The following is a 22,813-nucleotide window of genomic DNA, read 5'->3' as shown; positions in this document are numbered from 1 at the left end:
AATTAAAACTTACAGGAAGGGAGGGAGAAGCATCTTAAGAATAGCGAAGAATGCAAGCAAGAAAAAGGAGAACAGAGAAGAGGAAGAGGAAGGGATTATCTACGAAGTGAAATGTAAAGAATGTCAGAGTGTGTACATAGGAGAAACGAAAAAAAGGCTGAAAGACAGGTTGAAACAACATAGGGATGATGTACGACTTAAAAGGGAGAGAAATGCAATATTTAAACACACGAGAGAAACATTACATGACATAGAGTGGGATGAGGCTAAGCAGATAGGAAGGGAGAAGAGAATGCTAGTGAGAAAATGGAAGGAAGCCAAGGAAATAGAGAAGAAAGGTGAAGAACACATAATGAACTAGAATGGGGGATTAAAGTTAAACAAAGAATCGAAGAAGGCGTTAGAAAGAGTGGAAAAGACAAGAGAGAAAGAGGAGAGGAGAAGGGAGAAAAATGAAGGAAAAAGAGCGTGAGATTTTCTATATGAATATCTCTTCACATTCTATATGAAAATAATTATGTTTAGCCTTTTAGGTGAAAGTACAGCTGGAAAGTGAAAGCCACCTGCTAGAAAGTTCCTAACAACTTTCTAATAGTCTGGAGGGAGTAATGTTTGTGTATATATAATCCCCTTTTTGTGTATTTGTTACTTTTGTACTTGATACAGAGTCTGATGAAGACCTTGCTAGAAGGTTGAAACGGTACGTTTAGTTTATGTTTTTAATAAAATAATTTACTGCCTTGGTCAGCATATTTAGTTTTTCATAATCATGGAAACAAGGCTTAATGGTGTTATAATTATCAAGAATTGTAGCTTAATATACATCTCACCACGTATGAGGGTCGATGGACCCATACGTGCGGCACACGGTCAAGAATAATGTCGCTGCGACATCCAACCTGCATCACTGGTACTGAAGCTCCTTTATTTTTTATCCCTGCCAGGGTTGCTTTTATCCCCCTCAAAGAAAATTGAATTGAAAGCATACAGTATACATTTCTTAACTATGTTACAACCACATTTGAAAAATCAATCGTATCCATTAATGATCCAGTCTTGTGGATTCAAGAAGGATACCATTCTGCAACTGAACAACTTGCTGAGCCGAGACAACAGCATAGTGCTGATAATTTATGTGTATTAGAGTGTTCACAAGAAACTTGTAGGTGGATTCGATGGGCATTAAGTTTGAACTTGGCAATAGAAATTGCGTCAAGTTTTCAGTTTTACTATTTTGTGAATGAGTCTGGGTTTTCTTAGAATGTAAATATATGTACAGTGGAACCTTGGTAACTCGAACTTGAGGGGAGGAAGAAAAAAAATCGAGGTATCAAGGATTTCGACTTACCAAGGTTCGAGTTATTGAGGGCCAAAATCGCCGATTTCGAGTTATAGAGGTCTATAGTTTACTGACCCTTCTGAAGGTCTGCACTAAGTATGCCTATAACATATGCCCGACACTATTGTTGATCACCTGACATTGCACGTACGCACCCTACACTTCGACTTATTGAGGTCCGTGCGACTAAAACTTCGAGTTATAGAGGTGATTAGAATTTAACTTCGGCTCATAGAGGTTTTTCATACTCTACCTACGAGTTATTGAGCTCAAACGGCATCCCATACACTGTACAAGAATTCGTCTTATCAAGGTTTTATGCGAGTTGTTGAGGTAAAATTAGTATTGTGTATTGGACAATTCAAGGGGATTACAAAATTCGTCTTATCAAGGAATTCGAGATGTTGAAGTTTGAGTTATCAAGGTTCCACTGTACTAAGTGTTTCCAAATTATGTTTAATTTTTTATCATAAGATTTAATGACCTAGGTTAGAACCAAAGTTGCCAGAAATTCTGGCAATGTTGCTAGTGTGTCTCCTACAGTGCTTCAAACTTTACCTATGTGGTTATTGACTGTCGTGTGTGGTGAAGAGGATAGTTCATACTAAATTTATTATAAGTAGAGCTAAACCACTGCCAATTCTCTTGCGGATTACTGCCAATATCTATTGATTGCAAAAAGTAATTCAGATGAATGTTAACATATAAGTATTGAGAAGGGTATTTGAGCAGTGGGGAGGATTCCAGTAACATCTTTTGAAACGTAGGGATATTATATGTAACATGTCTCCAGGGGACTAATAAATTGAAATTAGATGAGGGGAATTCCTCCTCACCTCATCCTCTCCCTTCAAATACAACCTTTGAAACAATGCCATATTAAGAGCTTTGTTTTGAAATGTTCCTATATGAGACAATTAGAAAATTAAGATGGCTGCTCTTTTATGTTGTCACTGGATCTCTTGCCTATCTTAGCGAAGATTATTTGTAATTTTTGGGTAATATTGAAAATTGGAGTTGTTGCACTCCAGAAGAAACAGTTCTATAGTATACATACCTGTATACAATTGAACAAAGCTTTGTCGGCAACCCATTAATACTAAAGTGTACACAGTGAAAACAAAAACCTATTGCAATTATAGACAAAAACCGTCATTTTCATCTAACAATAGATGTCCCTGAAATTCGCTTCTAGAGTTGACCCTATGAATGCTGGATGGACCAAATTTGCAGTGAAGTATAACAATAGACCACTCTTTGAGGATACATAATCTCCCCCAGTTTTGAAAAAAACAAACAAACAAACAAAAAAAGATGGACAATATGCACCACTATGAACTCAGGCCCATTAGATTTCAAAGCTGGAACCAAAGTGATATTATTGAGCTATGCCTTCCTGCCTTTTTGGAAAGATTACGGGATCTTTTTCTTTTATCCCAACATGTGGAACCTTGGAATGTTGTGCTTCTTCCCTCTCCCCAACTCTCTGATGGTGGCAACAGGAAAGGAGGTATTTTCTGGGTGTATCACACCTCATACATAATATAAAGTCCAACATATACCATGGACAAATGTGTAATTGGACTAAAGGGGCATTTATTTACACCTTATATCTGGACATATTGCTTCATACATTTAAAATTATCACTATATCCATTATTGATGACTAAATAAAATTTTATTCAGATATCAAATATTATATATTCAAACATCATTTGGATTATCTGCATTTCTAGATTATTCAGATCTGATACTACTTTGAACTTATAATAATACTTCGAAATAGTAACAATTGAAAGTCATTCAGAAAATGTATACATTTTACAATATATGTTTTCCATTGGAACTACATCATAGCAATCTACAAAAGTTTTGCTTTAAATATTCATAATTTCACAGAAAATAATAATTTAATCACAAATTGGATGCCTCTACACAATCTTGTTGCTAAGATTGTGTTGCATTTTGCATAACTTCTAACATATTCAGGGTGGTTATAAATTATTGAGCACATTTCAAGGATGAATAAAAAAGGAACAAGGTATCAATAATTATTTTTTGTCTTTAATAGACTACATTGAACAGTTTTATTTACAACATGTGTGACGAGTCGATTTGCCTGGGCTACTTGTAGAAGCATGTCTCACTCGATCCACAATGTCTTCAGAAGCTGGTGGTTGGCCAGCTCTTTCCTGCATTCAACACTTCCTGTGTCCTTAAATTGATGGTACCAGTATTTTATGGAGTTTTTACTAGGAGGATTATGCTTGTACTCTAAGAAAAAATGTTTTTTTAACAGTTATTGCAGGTTTCGTTTCATGAAACCAAAGAATGCACATCTTATGGTAGCCACCTTAGCAGTGGGATTCCCTACCTTGCCACCATGGCACCATGGATAACCTATTTTTGATTTATAATTAATGTTATCAGACATATGTATTAAGTATATGCAAGGAATACTCTATGTGACCCTTTTCATCAAGGGCCACTATTAATCTTTAAGGCTTACCGGATCAACATGTATAGAAGTTGAAGCTCTGGGTGAATTCTCTATGGCAGAGGTGTTAAGATCAGGTGTACCCTGAGATTGATCAGGTAAATTGTCTTCATTGTTGCCTTCCTTCATATCCTGAAACAATGATTGCAATGAGAATCTTCAATTTAGGTGTTTCACAGTATTGCCTTTTCAACCCTTCTTATTTGATTTTTTTTTTAAATTTGAATTTGAATTTAACATTTTGGGTCCGTCAGCACATAGGCTATTTTGCATCCATCACTTTATACGGGGTCCAGCCCCTTACCAGAACTAAAATAACTGTAATGTTGTGTCGTAACTAAAATATTAAAATATTCTGATAGGTTAAAAGCCGAGGCACTCAGCACACATAAGGACAAAACACAGTACAACATACAGAATTATACTGGCCATATGGCCAGTCGCCAGAACCTCGTTCGTCTGCAAAATGCAGTCCAGGGTGTACTACATGGAAGTAAGGTTGACAATTGGGTGTACTATGTTGAAGATCACCCCTCAACCCTTCTTATAAAAGCAATTACACTATTTGTATATGGATCATTCCATGCCAAATCAACTGGGGTCTGAACCTTGACATCTCAGAAATTGATAATTTTTGGTGCAGTGGTAGTACCAGTAAAGTTGACGAAAATTGCCAAATTTCAGATTTTTTCCGCTCTTACTTTTTGAGTTATTGACTTTCGAAAAAGCAAAAATCCCAAAATTTGATGACATTTTGAAATTTTGAAACAGCTGTAGATCAAAAACTATTTGACCTAGAGAGTCAAATTGGTGTCATTCTCTTCTTATTTTAATAGGCTTTAATTTGAAATGCAGCATCAGTGTGGTATTTGAAATTTGTAATTTCTATAAAACTTGAAAAAAAGTTTTTTGAAAATCTCAAAAACACCATTTTTATTTTTTTTTCAAAAAAATATATGATTTGTAGACATCAATTGAGTATTTGTGTGCAAAATTTCATAATGGGATGGACATGGGTTCCCATGGAAATTAAATTTTTGTATTGTAATGTGTACGAAATTTGCTACATTTGTTGACTTCCATGTTATAACCATATAATATGAAGTCTTCATATTAGTCTATTTTATAATTTTTGGACATCAAATTTATCACTTTTAATCTTATTCTAAACTTCATGGAGATTTATGCGCAACGAGAATTTGTGTTTTGCCACTCAAAATGGTTCCTTAGTAATAAGCCATAAAGTTGTGATGATCGAGCAGTATGCACCTGCGCAGTAGCTCGTACAGCATGGCCTCTCTGCTGTTGACTTGCACCGTAGAAGAGCAACGAAGTGTTATTCGTTTCTTGTGGTCAGAGGGAGTGAAACCTTCTGAAATTCATAGGTGTGTGCACGGGAGGTCAAGAGGAGGCAGTTGTCCCCTCTAATACTCTTGCTGAGGAATTTAGTGCAGAGGAATATTATCACCGTTATTAAACGATATTATGCTCTTTACAAAATTAAGTATTTTCAAGCTGACGAAAGTTCCAAGCAACTACGGAAGGTGCATTATTTCCTATGTAATTGAACTATCCAGCTTTGTTCTGTAGCAAATTTCTTGTTATTAATAATCGCATACAGTTTATTCGTTAGTTTTGTTACCTATGTGTTTGCAAAATATTTTGTCCATATATTAGAAATCAGTAGCAGCGATTGGGTGACAGAAATGGGGGAGGGGCAAGGACAGTTTATTTTTTCTTTGTAGACAGGGCTTAGCATTAAGAGGCTATAGATTAAGGACAAAAGGTGAGGGAGCCATCACTGTTGGAAATGAATAAATTATGTGCAGTTGTTTTGAATCTGCTGTATGAAACCATGTTCATATGTAAATTAGGGGGAATAAAGAACATTGGTGCCATGGAAGTTTGTATTCTTCTAATACAGTGATTTTCAGTGGTTCTGGACACACACTATATACGCCCCTGTTCCATACCCATGAATACAATAAAACAGTGAGATGAAATGAGGTTTTTCTTTCTCCAAATGAACTTTCATTAAGGCTTCCTTCCCCCCCCCCTTCCATAGAGGGCCTGCACACACCTGTGCTGAAATCTACAGCAGAATGAAAGTTCAGTATGAAGACAATTGTTTAAGTTAGGGGAGTGTGTACTAAATTAACAGATTCACTGATCGTTCTGCTATTTCAGTTTCACTGATTTAGTTGCCACGCAAACTGGTTCATCACTGATATTCATCTTCCGTCTTTAAATCTTTCCACCCATTCATATACTCTCCCCTGAATTAAACAATTGTCTCCATACTGAACCTCTGACCACAAGAAACGAATAACACTTCGTTGCTCTTCTACGGTGCAAATCAACAGCGGAGCGGCCATGCTGTATGAGCTACTGCGCAGGCGCATACTGCTTGATCATCACAACTTTATGGCGTGTTGCTAAGGAACCATTTTGATTGGCGAAATACAAATTTTCGTTGTGCATAAATATCCATGAAGTTAGAATAAGATTCCTGTTACTTAATGACTTCCCCTCGTATATTTTTCAATTTGCTTGTCAGATCTTAAAAGTGATAAATTTGAGGTACTTTCATATTATGTAGTCCAAAAATTATAAAATAGACTAATATGAAGACTTCAGCATCAACCACTCAGCATAAAGTTGTGGTTATAACTAGGGATGGCCAAATGGATCCAGATCCGAAAAATCCGGATCCGTTCAGATCTGGATCTGGATCCAAAAGTTACAGATCTGGATCCAAAAGTTCTGGATCTGGATCCGAGAGTTCCAGATCCGAAAGTTTCAGATCTGGATCCGGATCCGGATCCGAGAGTTTCGTATCTCAATCCCATTATAATATTACCACACCTTAAAAGGTATTATGATCTTCGATTACAAAGAAAATTTTCATTAGTTAGTCCTACAAGTGTTGTTCCTAAAATACTTTGCTACACATCGGCTATCACACTCGTGCACAAAAATAATCTTACTTGTTTAACATAAAATGTCAGAGGTGATTTTGTAAATGCCATTGAAACGAATATGTGTTCATTCGAATGTATTGGAAATGAAAACACACATAAATGTGAGACATTTCATTCCAGGGTGAAACCTTTAACACATATAACAAGATAGAAATGTTATACAAAAATTATACAATTGTTCTACAGTTACAGTTTTACAAATTAAAATAAAACATTATAATATATGCAGTGTTACATAATTACAAAGTGTAAGACTAACAAGGGAGGTTATCTAAGTGTCCCCCTCCGATTTCCATGAAACTTGGCAGGCGTATAGTAGGGCCAAAAGGAAGAAATACGTGTTTTTTGTTTCAGCTAAAAACTGTTTTAGGGGGCAAAACCCCCTCAAATGTCAAGATGAGGACAAATTGAAGTGAGGTTCTGACCCCTGTGTCCCCCTCAGATTTCCATGATACTTGGCAGTTGTGTGTATAAACGTGCTTAAATACGTGTTTTTTTTTTCGGCTAAAAAACTGTTTTAGGGGGCAACTCCCCCTCAAATGTCAATATGAGGACAAATTTAAGTGGGCATTTGACCTATGTGTCCCCTTCCGATTTCCATGAAACTTGGCAGGTGTATAGTGGGGCCCAAAGGAAGAAATACGTGTTTTTTTATTTCAGCTAAAAAACTGTTTTACAGGGCAAAACCCACTCAATTGTCAAGATGAGGACAAATTGAAGTGGGGATCTGACCCCTGTGCCCCCTCCGATTTCCATGAAACTTGGCAGGTGTATAGTGGGGCCCAAAGGAAGAAATATGTGTTTTTTTGTTTCAGCTAAAAAACTGTTTTACAGGGCAAAATCCACTCAATTGTCAAGATGAGGACAAATTGAAGTGGGGATCTGACCCCTGTGCCCCCTCCGATTTCCATGAAACGTGGCAGGTGTATAGAGGGGCCCAAAGGAAGAAATACGTGTTTTTTTGTTTCAGCAAAAAACTGTTTTAGGGGGCAAAATCCCCTCAAATGTCAAGATGAGGACCAATTGACGTGGGGATCATCTGACCCCTGTGTCCTCCACCGATTCCCATGAAATTTGGCAGGTGTATAGAGAGGCCCTATGCCCCCTGTTTCTTCCTATGCCATATTTACGTGGTTTCGGGGTCAGATACCCACATCAATTTCTCCTCATCTTGACATTTGAGCGGGGGGGGGGGGGGCTCTATGCACCTGCCAAGTTTCATGGAAATCAGAGGGGGAGATTTAGACCTCCCTTGTAAGTGTATTAATTAATTACAAATCGTGCACGCGCACACACACACTATATATATATATGAATGGCTTATTGCAGAAAGGGACCTGAGTCACATTTTTGAGGTATCGGAGTTAATTTTTTCATCTCCACTGTGTCTAGCAGCATACTGCAGGGGGGGTGCATTGAGGGTTGCAAAATTAACTATTCATTATGTTGAATATTTGAGCCAACAACGGCACATTTCTTTCTTACACTATTAATATTATACGATTTTTCATTGTTTTTCTCAGAATTGTGCAAAAGTGACTCAGGTCCCTTTCTGCAATAAGCCATTCATATGTGTATGTATGTATATTATATATATATATATATATATATATATATATATATATATATATATATATATATGTATATTAGCAGGTAACAATATGTTATAAACACATTCTTACTTTCCAAAGAAGCGCATGTTGGATGGCAAAACGGATCCGGATCTGAAAATTCCGGATCTGGATCTGAAAATTCCGGATCTGGATCCGACAATTCCGGATCCAGATCCGACAATTCCGGACCCAGATTCAAGAGTACCGGATCCGGATCTGAAAATTCCAGATCTGCAGATCCGGATCTGGCCATCCCTAGTTATAACATGGAAGTCAACAAATTTAGCAAATTTCGCACACATTACAATACAAAAATTTAATTTCCATGGGAACCCATGTCCATCCCATTATGAAATTTTGCACACAAATAGTCAATTGATGTCTACAAATCATATATTTTTTGAAAAAAAAAAGAATGGTGTTTTTGAGATTTTCAAAAAAACTTTTTTCAAGTTTTTTAAAAATTACAAATTTCAAATACCACACTGATGTTGCATTTCAAATTAAAGCCTATTACAATCAGAAGAGAATGACATCAATTTGAGCTCTCTAGGTCAAATAGTTTTTGATCTACAGCTGTTTCAAAATTTCAAAATGTCATCAAATTTTGGGATTTTTGCTTTTTCGAAAGTCAATAACTCAAAAAGTAAGAGCGGGAAAAATCTGAAATTTGGCAGTTTTCGTCCTCTTGATAGTAGTGTTAAGCTGTGTTGCATGCATTTGATTGTTGAATTTATATGTGATTGTGTTGTCAGCATCATTCTTTTCTACCATGTAACTGACCAGTTCGCTACTGCAATCATGACCCACATAGGCTGACATGATTCCCACAAATTGCCATAACTTAATTGCAGATTGGCATTGTAGTCACATAGCAACACTAATTAAAACTATACTTTGTTGGACTACAAAGAGAAAAGTATAGTTATAATTTATGCTAGTATTACTACACCTTCAATACTGTGCCGTTTGAGGAGACAAATCCGTAAGTCAAATTGGAACCAGACCATCCACAGTGGTCTATACTAAGAGAGCCCCAGACTGATGTGAAAGGGCTTCCTCGATGGTGCAGTGGTAGCGTCATTGCCTTGTAACCAAGGAGACCCGAATCCCACTTCAAACTGTAGGTCCCGATTAGCCTTACTGTGTATAAAGTGGACTTAAATCATCAAATCAATCAATCAGTCAATCAAGACTAATGTGAAAAATGACAAGCTACACATGACACATGTTATGGAGAGAGAGAGAAAGTACACTATAGCTGACTGTCAGCTACATACTGTTTTTTTAATAAATAATTTGAAGGCTTTTTAAGATATCAATGTAAAATTTCCTCTAAGCCACCGAAAATTTGGGGAGACATGTGGAAGTATGTGTGTATTCTTGTGACCTACATGCATCATCATCTGTGCAAGGTATGTACAACCACTTCAATGAACATTGAAAACGACTGAATAGATGGTAGATGCTCAACAGAGATATTGTCCTCTCTGGACCTTCTAATTCTCTGATCTGGAGGATAGATATCAATATTGTCATATTCCCTTCCTTCTCCTTTATCCTGAAATATAGCTCAAAGGCTATTTTATTCCATAGAATGTTTCACATTAGTGCTAAAATTTCCCTCTAAACGAAAGTAAACTCCATGCCATAGGCACCATTTGAGGGAAAGATCTGCCAAGCAGCTGTTCTATGGGTGACATGTGGTCAATGCCCACTGCCACTGTTTACTAGCTTTTGAGACTGGAATTACATAATCTGATGACACAACAAACTTCCATTTTCAGCACTTTTTAGTAAAAACTTTAGTTCAATACTAGTAACACAAATTTTCAAGCCACACTTTTATTACTCACCACTTCACTTATCATACAAGAAGAGAAATTATACAGGAGATACTCATCAGTAGGACTCGGATAGTTATGCAATAAAACTTTAAAAAAACCGCTAAATATGCACTTTAAAAACCCGTTTAATTTATAAATGCTATTTTTTTCAATTAATATGGTTCTGCGTTAAATGAAACAATACATTACAGAACAAGATCATGATTGCATTTGATAACAACATGATGTCTCAAATTTTTGAACTTGAAACTCTTTCTGATTTCAGCTAGAATAGTCTTATATTCAGAAAACACACGTTCCACTTCGCAAGATACAAGTGGACTGTATTTTAGGGCAACAAAGTCACAGACATAAAGTTCCAGATCATCCACACATTGTCCATTTGTATGCAGAATTTTGCAAACTTTCATCATTGTAGCATACCCACTGTTCTTTTTCAATACTGCATCCAATTTCTGTACATACACAGGATCTTCAGCCTCTTTAACGTCTTCTATAATGTTGATGCTTGTTTGAAGTTGTTGAAAGAAGAAAGGCAGAGAAAAGATAAAGAAAAGAAGAGAAGCGAGGAGAAGAAAAATAAATACAGTATATGCTTGGTGTTGGTTGTGGATACAAAAATATGCACAACATCAACTTATTTTCATATAAATATGCACCTGCATATGAAATATGCATTTTAGTTAAAAATCCTTAAATATGCATTTGCATATGCAATATGCAAAATGCATAATTATCCGAGCCCTACTTATCAGGAACGTTAGAATTTTGAGACCTTTCCATTCTTACTGTCTGCTTTCATGTTCATCTCAAAAGACAATAGTGTTTTTGAATACAGTGGAACCTTAATTTTATATTTTTCAGGGCACCAAGGTGTAAACTTAAAATGGGAAAAATGTAAAAACTGGGAAAATTTCTTTCTGGACAAACAACAAGAAATCATGAAATTTTAACAAAGAAGTTCCATTGTAATTGTTTTCTTGTGTAGAAGGATTGGTTACTGCCAGGGTGGAACGAGGGGGTGCTTATGCACCCCTTAATTTTCTTCCGCATCCCGTTCAGCACCCCCTACGTTCAACTAAAAACACTAACCCTTAGAGTGTCATATTATGTCATGTCGTTATATTGAGCGCCTAATGTTAAGTACTGAAGTAAGACCATTATTATTGCAAAAGGCAGGCACTGAAAGAGATGCTGATACACATACTTTCCTGTACTGGCGGCAGCCTCTATAAAGAGCAGCGTCCATTTTTAATTTCGTCAGCATTGTTGTTATGAATATTTCTTAGTTTGTTTCTTCAAGTCATCTGTTCGGTTTTCGATAATTACCTATAGCTTAATGCTCCCCACTTTTTGCTATTTTTGCCCCCGCACTATGCTAAACCTTATCTACCAAGGTAAAGTAAACAGTCCTTGCCTCCCTTCCAAAGCTTTGGCACCTTGCTTCCCCAGTTTTGAAAGGTTGCATGTATGTTTCATGTTCTCTTTATTTTCAGCATCGCTCACCCTAAATTTCTTTCCACACCCCCTCAGCACCCCTAGATGACTAATCCTGGTGCTGCCGCTGGTTACTGGACATAATAATTGATGATGAGTCTAAAGCGGAATATAGTACATAATGCATAACTTTCCTAATTTCATTTTGTGACATAAGACATTGTCCTGATTTTGTAGACAATATTTGAATGCTAGTATTTGAAGAGATACTTTAGCCACAGTACTAGCACTTACTATTGTTCTCCTCCTGGAAGACGAGGCTTTATATGGGAGATACTCATCAGGAATATTTTCATCTTGAGATTCTTCAATCTCCTGATGTGAGGGATGTACAGACATTCTTTCAAATTCCACACTTTGACGTCCATCCTGAAATATGAGAATATCCCCATGTATTATTTCTATAGATGCATAAAATGTCCCACACCTAGGCTGTCTGGTCAAAGGTGACAAAGTCTCCTGGGGGAAAGTGTAACAACTTTTGTTTGAAACCTTGAAATGTTATGTTTACTAGAACAAATACATAGAACATATTAAGAAGAAAACTACCCTTCATTTTACAACTTGCATTAAATAATTTCCCGAGCATGACCTGGTGATACTTTAAAAGCAGCTTAAATTTTTTCTCCAGTGTAAAAGAGAACAAGTAGGCGGAAAACAAACCGTTTATCAATAATGCAAAAAAGAAAAATCATAACTCACATTAAGCTATAGAGTCATTCCATGCCAAATCAACACAGATATGTGCAATTTTTAACCTGACCATCTCCGATTTTCATGAAATTTGGGGAGTTGAAACTATGCATAGAACTTAGTAACTATGAAAATTTTTAGTCTCGTTTGTCTTGTAATTGTTAAATTATTCAAGGTCAAAGTTAGCAGAAATTGCCCTTTTTGAGCCCGCTTAGCTATACTAAATCTGCTGTATCTCCGCCCCTATTTTGCCTAGGAAGCTCAAATAAAGCTTATTGTACAGTGAATTGAACAAGCTTTCCAGTGATATATAACAAGCCTACCTTTGGATAAAAAATATAATTTTGTCACGTGACCTTGACTTTTGACCTTGAATATCTCAAAACATGTCATCACCAAAAATCGTGAAAAAAATATATTTGGTCCCTCATTCCATACTATAAAACATACCAAAAAATCATTCTGGGACTGCAATGGAATCAGAAGATACAAAATAATATGTGTAACTATGTGACTGATAAAAGCCCCATTACATGAACTATGAAGAGTCAAATGTCCCTTAACACTCCCTACAAAATGTGAAGGAGTTATCCTGGGTATAATTGGTCATGAAAGAAATAGGTTAGGCACAGGGACATTTCTAGCCGTGTGTGTCAAGCGCAGGTCCGGCATATTGTTGACCGCCATATTGAATTCAATGCAAACATTTGAAAGGAAAGGGGGTGATGTGATATATCAAATGAGGCTAGAATTTCACGAGAAATGAAGTGATGAAGGATTTTCCAACGTATCTTACGCCAGCAAAAAGTTATACACATATCTTTCACTTACGATATATGCACATTATAATGCATGTGCAACAACATAGCAAGCAGCAACTATGCCTTCTCTCAGATGGTCAATATCAGGGACTTTTAGTGCATGCACCATTCTCTTCAAATGTTTCTGAAGGTAAAAGTCCTCCTAAGATGTTAGATCTGGGGAATGTGCAGGCCTTTTAATAGATCTCCGTGTGCCCATCAATCTACCTAGAAAATTACCATGAAGAAATTGCGAAAATGTCCACATAGTGTGGTCACACTCTGTCCTGTTTCAAAACTCTCGAAAAAGTGCCATATCCCGTAAGCAAGGGAGAAAAAACCTGTTCACTTAACAAATCCAAGTAGCCCTCACCATTTAAGGTTCCGTTGTTGAATATGGACCAACCATTTCCGTTCGCCATACATTATACCACATAATTAGCTTACCAGCAACAACCATTCGACTGAGCAAATCACAGGTATTGCATATTATTTTTATTAACTTCACCGTGAACATAAAAATTTGCCTCGTCACTGAAGAATTTTTCATTCCGAAGGAAGAGTCACGTAATTGTTTAAGATACTTTTCCCAATATTCTTCACTATTCAACTATTTGGTGAATGTAGCTGATTAAAATCATATGCAATGGTGCGTATACTTCTTTCTCTCCCAAGATGTCAGCGTGATCTCGATGAGTTCCTAACACGTTAGGAGCATTCCAATGCTTTGTTTTTAACAACTCGAAAAGGAGAAAATGGTTACAAGCATGCAGTAATAAATTTTTGCTGGTTAAATATATGTTGGATAAATCTTCGTCACTTCATTTCTCGTGAAATTCTAGCCTGATTTGATATATCACATAACCCCCTTTCCTTTGAAATGTTTGCGTTGAATTCAATATGGCGGTCAACAATATGCCGGACCTGCGCTTGACACACACGGCTAGGGATCTCCCTGTGCCTAACCTATTTCTTTTATGACCAATTATACCCAGGATAACTCCTTCACATTTTGTAGGGGGTGTTAAGGGATATTTGACTCTTCATAGTTCATGTAATGGGGCTTTTATCAGTCACATAGTTACACATATTATTTTGTATCTTCTGATTCCATTACAGTCCCAGAATGATTTTTTGGTATGTTTTATAGTATGGAATGAGGGACCAAATATATTTTTTTCACGATTTTTGGTGATGACATGTTTTGAGATATTCAAGGTCAAAAGTCAAGGTCACGTGACAAAATTATATTTTTTATCCAAAGGTAGGCTTGTTATATATCACTGGAAAGCTTGTTCAATTCACTGTACAATAAGCTTTATTTGAGCTTCCTAGGCAAAATAGGGGCGGAGATACAGCAGATTTAGTATAGCTAAGCGGGCTCAAAAAGGGCAATTTCTGCTAACTTTGACCTTGAATAATTTAACAATTACAAGACGCACGAGACTAAAAATTTTCATAGTTACTAAGTTCTATGCATAGTTTCAACTCCCCAAATTTCATGAAAATCGGAGATGGTCAGGTCAAAGGCTGTGTTGATTTCGCATGGAATGACTCTATAGGCAATTATCAAAAACCACGAAAAAACTGCTTGAAGAAAGAGAAGAAGAAAAAAATCAGAGCAACAATGCTGATGAAAGAAAAAAACTGCCGCTGATCTTTACAGAGGCTGCCGCTAGTACAGAAAAGTATCGGCACCTCTTTCAATAGTTGCCTGTTGCATACAATAAAAATGGTCTTACTTCAGTACCTATCCTCCCGGGGCTCGAGCTAGGAGTCTCCTGGTGGAAAGTGTAACAACATTTTGTCTAAGATTTCAGCCAGTGTACGGGACTGGTAACCACCCACCATTGTGAGGAAATTTGAGAGCGATGAGTGAGTACTGTAACCCAGTAATGGAAACCTACAACAGTGACTGGAGATTCATTCTGTTGACCACACGTCAGCCCTTAACTTTTTAACTTTTTAGATGATCACCCACCTCTGGTGAGGCATGTTGGAGAAAGGCTAGCAGTCAGTAGGTAGGCCTTGGCCCTCAAAGGCTGTTGCAACACAGGTTATTTAGTATTGGTAAATGCATAAATTGTTCTGAATTTACTCGAGGCACGATATTAGTACTTACTATTGTTTTTCTCTTGAAGACAGAGGCTTTATATCGGAGAAACTTATCAGGAATGTAATCTTGCGATTCTTCAATATCCTGATGTGAGGGATGAACAGATCTTCTTTCATATTCTGCACTTCGATCTTCATCCTGAAATATAGCAATATACACAAATATTAACTTTTCACTGTATATGTGTAAAATGTTTTCAGCCAAAGCATAATGAGAGAAATTTATGTTATTTTTAAAAATGAACTGGGTATGAGCTCTCTCTCATGTGACATGAACATGGAAATGTGAATCACATTTTACAGAGACTTCATTTTGAGAAATGGAACAGCCTACTATGTGATATGTAGTATTGATTATTTTATAAAATTGTTATCAGATTATTTTTCTATATTAGATAAAATATTTTCAATATTTACTAGTTTCATCACACTTACTGGAGGGAGATGCTCATCAGGAATGTTGTCATCTTCAGGTTCTTCAATTGTCTGTACAGATCTTCTTTCATATTCTTCACTTTGATGCTCATCCTGAAAATTAGAAATGCAGTCATTCCATGTCAAATCATACAGCCACTTAACCCATTACCTCGGATTTTCTTCAGATTTGCTGCAATTGTTCCCCATGTGGCCTTTACATTTTTAGTGTTCTTGGGCATTTGATTTAGGAGATACAAGGGAGAAACTTTGCCGAGAAACTCATCCATCAAAGATTGGAATCATGCAATCATAATTTCAAGATCTTATTGTATCTCACTCAATGGTTGGAATTTGTTGAAAATTTGCATTTGTCTCAAGGAATCAGCAAAGTTGCTTAGAAACATACAATGTTATAGAATCTTGAACCCTCAACTAATCTCTCTAAAACTAAATTTAAAAAAAACGTTTACGGTGAGTTTCAATTTTTTTTTTACCATGAACCTTACTATGAAAGTGGATGAAAATTGCTTCAGTAGCTTAATATATGTGTATATTAACAACAGTGGCAAAGCGTGGTGTCGCTGGAAGGGTAGGCACAGGCATGTGAGTTCGTTATGGGTGCAACATTTTTAAAATATGAAAAATATAACTTTTAAAGTTGTTTTTTTGAAAATGTAACAACATATTACTGCAGCTATCAACGTACCTGAATAGTAACTCTTGAAGTGTGCCAACTCCTAAATCGTATTTATTGATTTTATTGTAAATTGATGGTTTAGATGCCATTTGAGTGGCAGTTATCAATGTTTCGATGCCCCTTCTTCCTTCCTATACCTGGTAATAGGCTTTTATGCTTGTTTTTGTAGCATTCCAGAGTACTACAAGTCATTATTCCCCTTGCTCACTTCACGCTCACAACAATGAAAGCTAGCCCCCATAGTGGAGTGGTTATCACATCGTGCTACGATGCCAGGACTCCTGGTTGGAATCCTGGCCTGGGCATGGATGTTTGTGAGTGTCCATTCATTAATTTCATTATATCATCACTCATCCCCATCTTCGCATTGTATTGTTTGTGTTCTTTAAGCTTCTTGTCAGCAATTTCTGGATTATTATATTTAACATAGTTCTGTTGTTCAGAATTATTAAATGTAGTCAAACACTTACGACAAATTTTGATTTCCCGTGATATTTAGTTATTTGACTTCTAACCAAACAAGAGAGATTATGAATGAGACAGTATTGGAAATGTTTGTCATCTGAAATAAGTAACAAATCAATCTCAGTAGCATTATAATTATTGATGGTATTTATTCTGAGAGGATATACAAAATTATTCTAAAAACTAAATATGCTGACCAAGCAGAAATTTATTTTAGTATAAAACATAAACATTTGTACTTGGTACAGAGTCTGATGAAGACCTTGCTAGAAGGTTGAAACGTTATGTTTTGTTTATGTTTTATAATAAAATAAATTTCTGCCTTGGTCAGCATATTTAGTTTTTATATCATGGAAACAAGGCTTAATGGTGTTAAAATTTTTCTCTGTATAAGCATATACACATTGATTGCCAAGAGTTCTTTTGCCTGTTTTTCAAATTTTGTTATATCAGATATAGCAACACGACACTGGATATTTGACATAATATGTTTATACTCTGTCTCATACTGTATATAATGATGAACCAGCTCTGGATTGTTTTTCCAATGAATTGGGTAAAGTTTTGGAAGACACACCACAGAAAACACTTGTTATCTTTATTTTTTATATTGACTACAGCTTTCTTGTTCTAAATATCTACTGGAAGAGAGACATAAGTAGTAGCAGAAAGAGGGGAGAATTTACCAGACCCTTTAACCTCAAATTCCTCATCTTTTGTAAGTAATGTGTCCATAAGCTGGGCATAAATTTGTTCCAAATTATCTATGTCACTCAAATATAGAGTCTGAGATTGGGAACAATGGCAAAATGTATGATGTGTTTTATCAGGTTTCTCATATTCAGAGGATAGAGTAGTAAAAAAACTTGATAGATTTATTTTAAAGTTCATTTCTCAGGAGTTCTATTATTGAAGATTTTATGTTCTTCAAGAAATTGTTGATATCACAGTGTGACTCTGATTCAAAAGGTTAATCATTGAGACGACCAACAAAAGCTGTTGCACTAGGTGTAGTCAAAAATCTATTATGTTTTGGTTTAGCACCATCAGTTGGATCTATATCTGCTTGTCTTTTTCTAGGATTGGTCTGGCTGGTTAATAGTTGGGATTTGCAACTCTTTTTAATATGTCTGTTCATATGAGGTATGCTAATAAGATTTCCACAATAGGGGCAGGGTTAAGTTGGTAATTTAGGATTTTTGGGTTGGCCAGTGCATATTGCCAAGTGTTTTGACAAATTTGTTTTAGATACGAATTTACCACATTTGGGGCATTCAGTTTTAACCATTGCTTTTATTTGGTATTTATATATAAATTTTTCTGGATATATCACAACTCTAGAGGGTGTCAATATTTCAATCTCACTTGGAGATAATATATTTAGCACAATTACTTTTACAAAATTGAATAGAAACTAATTGTTGCTTAAGTGTATCAAAAATTGTAAAATATTTTGGTTTTTGTATATATATATATATATTTCTAGTCACAAGTTTTTGCCTATATATATAACAAAAATAGTAAAATATTTTGGGTACTAGTAGAATTTACAACAGCACACTTATAATACATATATATATCATAATTGCTCTTGTAAAAACTTACTACAACAACTCTCAGTAACTACTACTTTTTAACAACTAATGGAAATGCCCAAGCAAAACTTATATATATACACTCTGATGGGTCATTCCCGAACTAGCTTAGTTTTCGGGATATTCCCGAATTTCACTTACAAGTATAAGTTCCTATTCTCAAAATCTGCAAGTGTGGAGGAGAGGAGAAGGAAGAAGCATACTAATATATATATATATACATATATCTAACCAATCAACAGAATCACGTGACCTTAGGGTAGAATATTCCCAAGGTAGATATTCAAGAATTATACTCTTGTAAATAATATCCAACCTTGAACTCTTCCATGAATAACAAGAAGAAAACATTCCACTGAGGTAACATGTTCATGCAAGTTGGAGAAAGAAATTCCACTAATGACACATGTGCAAAAGAAAAAAACAAACTAAAAAGTCATACACATGCGTGAGTAACTTATCACAACCTTATGCAAGGAATTCCAGACTGGATCAATGCTAGTATGTGTAGGTTAACAATAGACAAAAGTCCCAAAAGTCATATACATTTGTTATGTTGAGTCATGGCAAATGAGAATGAAAGACATGGTGTGTTAAAAGTATTATGATATTTTCTTTATATAATAATTTGTGGCAAATAAGGATGAAAAAATAGGGTGTATTAAAAGTAGTATCTATTTTTTTTATTGGTAACCAAGTAGTCAGTTTTTTTTATATCTAAGAAATTATTTTTAGTAATAACAAATATGAAAGCTTAGAGGTTTATATCATATTTAAGAAATTATTTTGAGTAGAAATAAATATGATAGCACATATGTACAAAGGTATAGATAATACATAGATGTGAAGAATGAGAGAGTCACAGAACAATTTAAGTTGTTTATATCACTAGACTAGACTAGTCTCTCACATAGGATGCCTTAAAAGTTTTTTTCTTAATATTAGTAACCAAAATAATATTTAAGGAATTACCTTAGGTATAAGCAAAGCAGAGTATCTAAAAAATAACTAGTAATCAAGTAGTCTGTAGTTTTCTCATACCTAAGAAACTACCTTGACACCATTCTCAAAGAAAACTAGCCACCTGCTTGGAGCATAACCCCATGTACACTCTCAAGCAATCAACAGTGTGTCACATGACCCTAAGGTAGAATTCCCAAGCTAGATATCCAATATGTTAATCACCCTAGTACAAGGGTTTTAGAATTTGTAGTAGGGTTGGGCATTTTGCTACACCTACAAATTAGCTAAATCCACCAGAAGATATGAAAATATAGCTTAATTTTGGCCAAAAAAGGCTATGGTATCAATTGGATTTGGACAAGGTCGTCTGGCGAACGAATATACTAGTACTACTGTAATGTCCCCCATTAAATTAATTACAATGGTTTAACCAATATAATGCTTGAAAAAGTTTGAGAAAATTCGACGACTACGAAAGGCGGCGGCTTGTTTTATCTGTGACCCCAACCTTCTACAAATTTCCTTCAATATAATGTTCCTCGTGAACTAAGTAAGGAAAGATAAAGAAAAGAAGACATGGACCAGGTGTGGCTAGATCAGCATGCTACCTTTTGTTTGAAACAAATAAGATCTGCAATGTTTTTTATTTTTTTCTTTCAAAATACATACCTCTGAATTCAATTTATCTGTCTCCCAGGAACACATGTTTGTAGATGATGCTATATTTTTTAATTATGCCAAACTCAGGGTGCTAGGTACCAACAAAGTTCAAATTGTACTACGTTTAGCACAATTATGCTTGGGTTGGCATCACTGTGCGAGGCTGGACTGACTGTGTCCATTTCAGATGAACGTGCCCCTAAAATTATGCTTTTCGCAAGAATGACATAGAATGTTATGGGACCAGCTGAGGTCCTCAGAGAAGTGGCTGGACATGCGACGGTAGAGCCCCTGGCAGGGATGGAAATTTGTGGAAATTATTGTAAGGCCTAGAATTTCAGTTTTCTTGTATTCAGGCGTTGTTTAATAAAATTGTAAGTTATAAAATAATCCATAATAGCCAAATATATTAGGGTAGGGCCAGCCTCCGGGCCTCTTATGAGGCTTCGCCACTGATTAACAAGGCCAAAATCCACAATGGAGAAATGTGGACAAACAAAAATACACTTTGTTAAGTCCCGCAACTGTGGAGTCATTCCATATCAAATCATCCAATTTAGATAATAAAAATATTACATGATCATTTTAGAACATTTTCATTTTTTAGTAGATACATTTGTGCATTTTTTAGAAGTGACTTTTTGTTTGCAATCTCACTAATAACTGAGCATATTCCTTGTGGCCAAAGCAAACAATCAATCTAAATTCTATCAAAGCAGTGTAATTATGATTTATAGTAATTTAATCCATATAGTTTGTTGGTTATTGTAATTGTTTTGTTGTGCAGAAGGATTAGTTAGTTCATGTAATTATTGATGTTGAACCCAAATTGGAATGTATTACAAATGCATAGATGCAGTGGAACATCGATTGTATGTTTTTCAGATGACCAAGCTTATAAAACTTAAAATGTGGGAAAATGTAAAATCGAGGAAAATTTTGCAACATTTTGCTATGTTGGGACCTTCAAAGTTGAATGTATAATGCGAGAAAATGTAAAGTCTGGGAACGTAAAATCGAGGTTCCACTGTATACTGATTTCATTGTGAGAAGTGAAACAAAGCATGACTTTGTAAACTGCATTTGAATTCCATTTTTTGAAGAGATACTTTAGCCACAGTATTAGCACTTACTATTGTTCTCCTCCTGGAAGACGAGGCTTTGTATGGGGGATTCTCATCAGGAATGTTTTCATCTTGAGATTCTTCAATCTCCTGATGTGAAGGATGTATAGACCTTCTTTCAAATTCCACACTTTGACGTCCATCCTGAAATATCCACATGTATTATTTTTATAGATGCATAAAATGTCCCACACCTAGGCTTTCTGGTCTAAGGTGACAGGCTTTATGCTCAGGCTAGGAGTCTCCTGGGGGAAAGTGTAACAAATTTTGTTCTAAGATTTCGGCCAGTGTATGGGACTATTAACCACCCACCATTGTGAGGAAATTTGAGAGCTATGAGTGAGTACTGTAACCCAGTAATGGAAACCTACAACAGTGACTGGGGATTCATTGTGTAACTTTTTAGATGATCACCCATCTCTGGTGAGGAATCTGGGAGTGAGGCTAGCTGTCAGTAGGTAGGCCTTGGCCCTCAAAGGCTGTTGCAACACAGGTTATTTATTATTATTAAAAGCATAAATTGTTCTGAATTTATTCGAGCCACGATATTAGTACTTACTATTGTTTTTCTCTTGAAAGAGGAGGCTTTATATCGGAGATACTTATCAGGAATGTCATCTTGAGATTCTTCAATCTCCTGATGTGAGGGATGAACAGATCTTCTTTCATATTCTGCACTTCGATCTTCATCCCGAAATATTGCAATTTGCACAAATATTATTTTTGCACTGTATATGTGTAAAATATTTTCAGCCAAAGCATTATGAGAGAAATTTATGTAATTTTTAAAAATGAACTGGGTATGAGCTCTCTCTCCTGTGACATCAACATGAAAATGTTAATCACATTTTACAGTGACTTCATTTTGAGAAATGGAACAGCCTACTATGTGATATGTAGTATTGATTATTTTATAAAATTGTTATCAGATTATTTTTCTATATTAGATAAGATATTTTCAATATTTACCAGTTTCATCACACTTACTGGAGGGAGATGCTCATCAGAAATGTTGTCATCTTCAGGTTCTTCAATTGTCTGTGCAGATCTTCTTTCATATTCTTCACTTTGATCCTCATCCTGAAAATTAAATGAAGTCATTACATGTCAAATCATACAGCCACTTAACCCATTACCTCGGATTTTCTTCAGATTTGCTGCAATTGTTCCCCATGTGGCCTGTACATTTTTAGTGTTCTTGGGCATTTGATTTAGGAGATACAAGGGAGAAACGTTGCCGAAAAACTCATCCATCAAAGATTGGAATCATGCAATCATAATTTCAAGATCTTATTGTATCTCACTCAATGGGTGGAATTTGTTGAAAATTTGCATTTATCTCAAGGAATCAGCAAAGTTGCTTAGAAACATACAATTTTATGGAATTTCGAACCCTCAACTAATCTCTCTAAAGCTAAATTTTAAAAAAGTTTACAGGTGAGTTTCAAAATATTTTTTTTTCGCCATGAATTCCACTATGAAAATGGATGAAAATTGCTTCAGTAGATTA

The 22,813-nt window shown here is 35.7% G+C and overlaps 1 protein-coding gene across 1 annotated transcript in view; it reads right to left on the bottom strand.

Moving 5' to 3' along the window:
• LOC146005465 (uncharacterized) overlaps nucleotides 1–22,813 on the bottom strand; it is a 191,331-nt gene that overhangs the window by 62,095 nt on the left and 106,423 nt on the right. Inside the window, exons 29-33 of the mRNA XM_083144708.1 lie at nucleotides 22,291–22,383; nucleotides 21,313–21,447; nucleotides 15,818–15,910; nucleotides 15,390–15,521; nucleotides 3,849–3,968 (exon numbers count right to left, since the gene is read on the bottom strand). Of these exons, the coding sequence (XP_083000834.1) occupies nucleotides 3,849–3,968; nucleotides 15,390–15,521; nucleotides 15,818–15,910; nucleotides 21,313–21,447; nucleotides 22,291–22,383 (573 nt within the window). The remainder of the gene's footprint in view (nucleotides 1–3,848; nucleotides 3,969–15,389; nucleotides 15,522–15,817; nucleotides 15,911–21,312; nucleotides 21,448–22,290; nucleotides 22,384–22,813) is intronic.

This window comes from Lepisma saccharinum, chromosome 23 (genome assembly GCF_977018435.1).
Source record: "Lepisma saccharinum chromosome 23, izLepSacc3.1, whole genome shotgun sequence".
Lineage (NCBI taxonomy): Eukaryota > Metazoa > Arthropoda > Insecta > Zygentoma > Lepismatidae > Lepisma > Lepisma saccharinum.
This window is presented reverse-complemented; position numbering and strand designations above follow the sequence as displayed.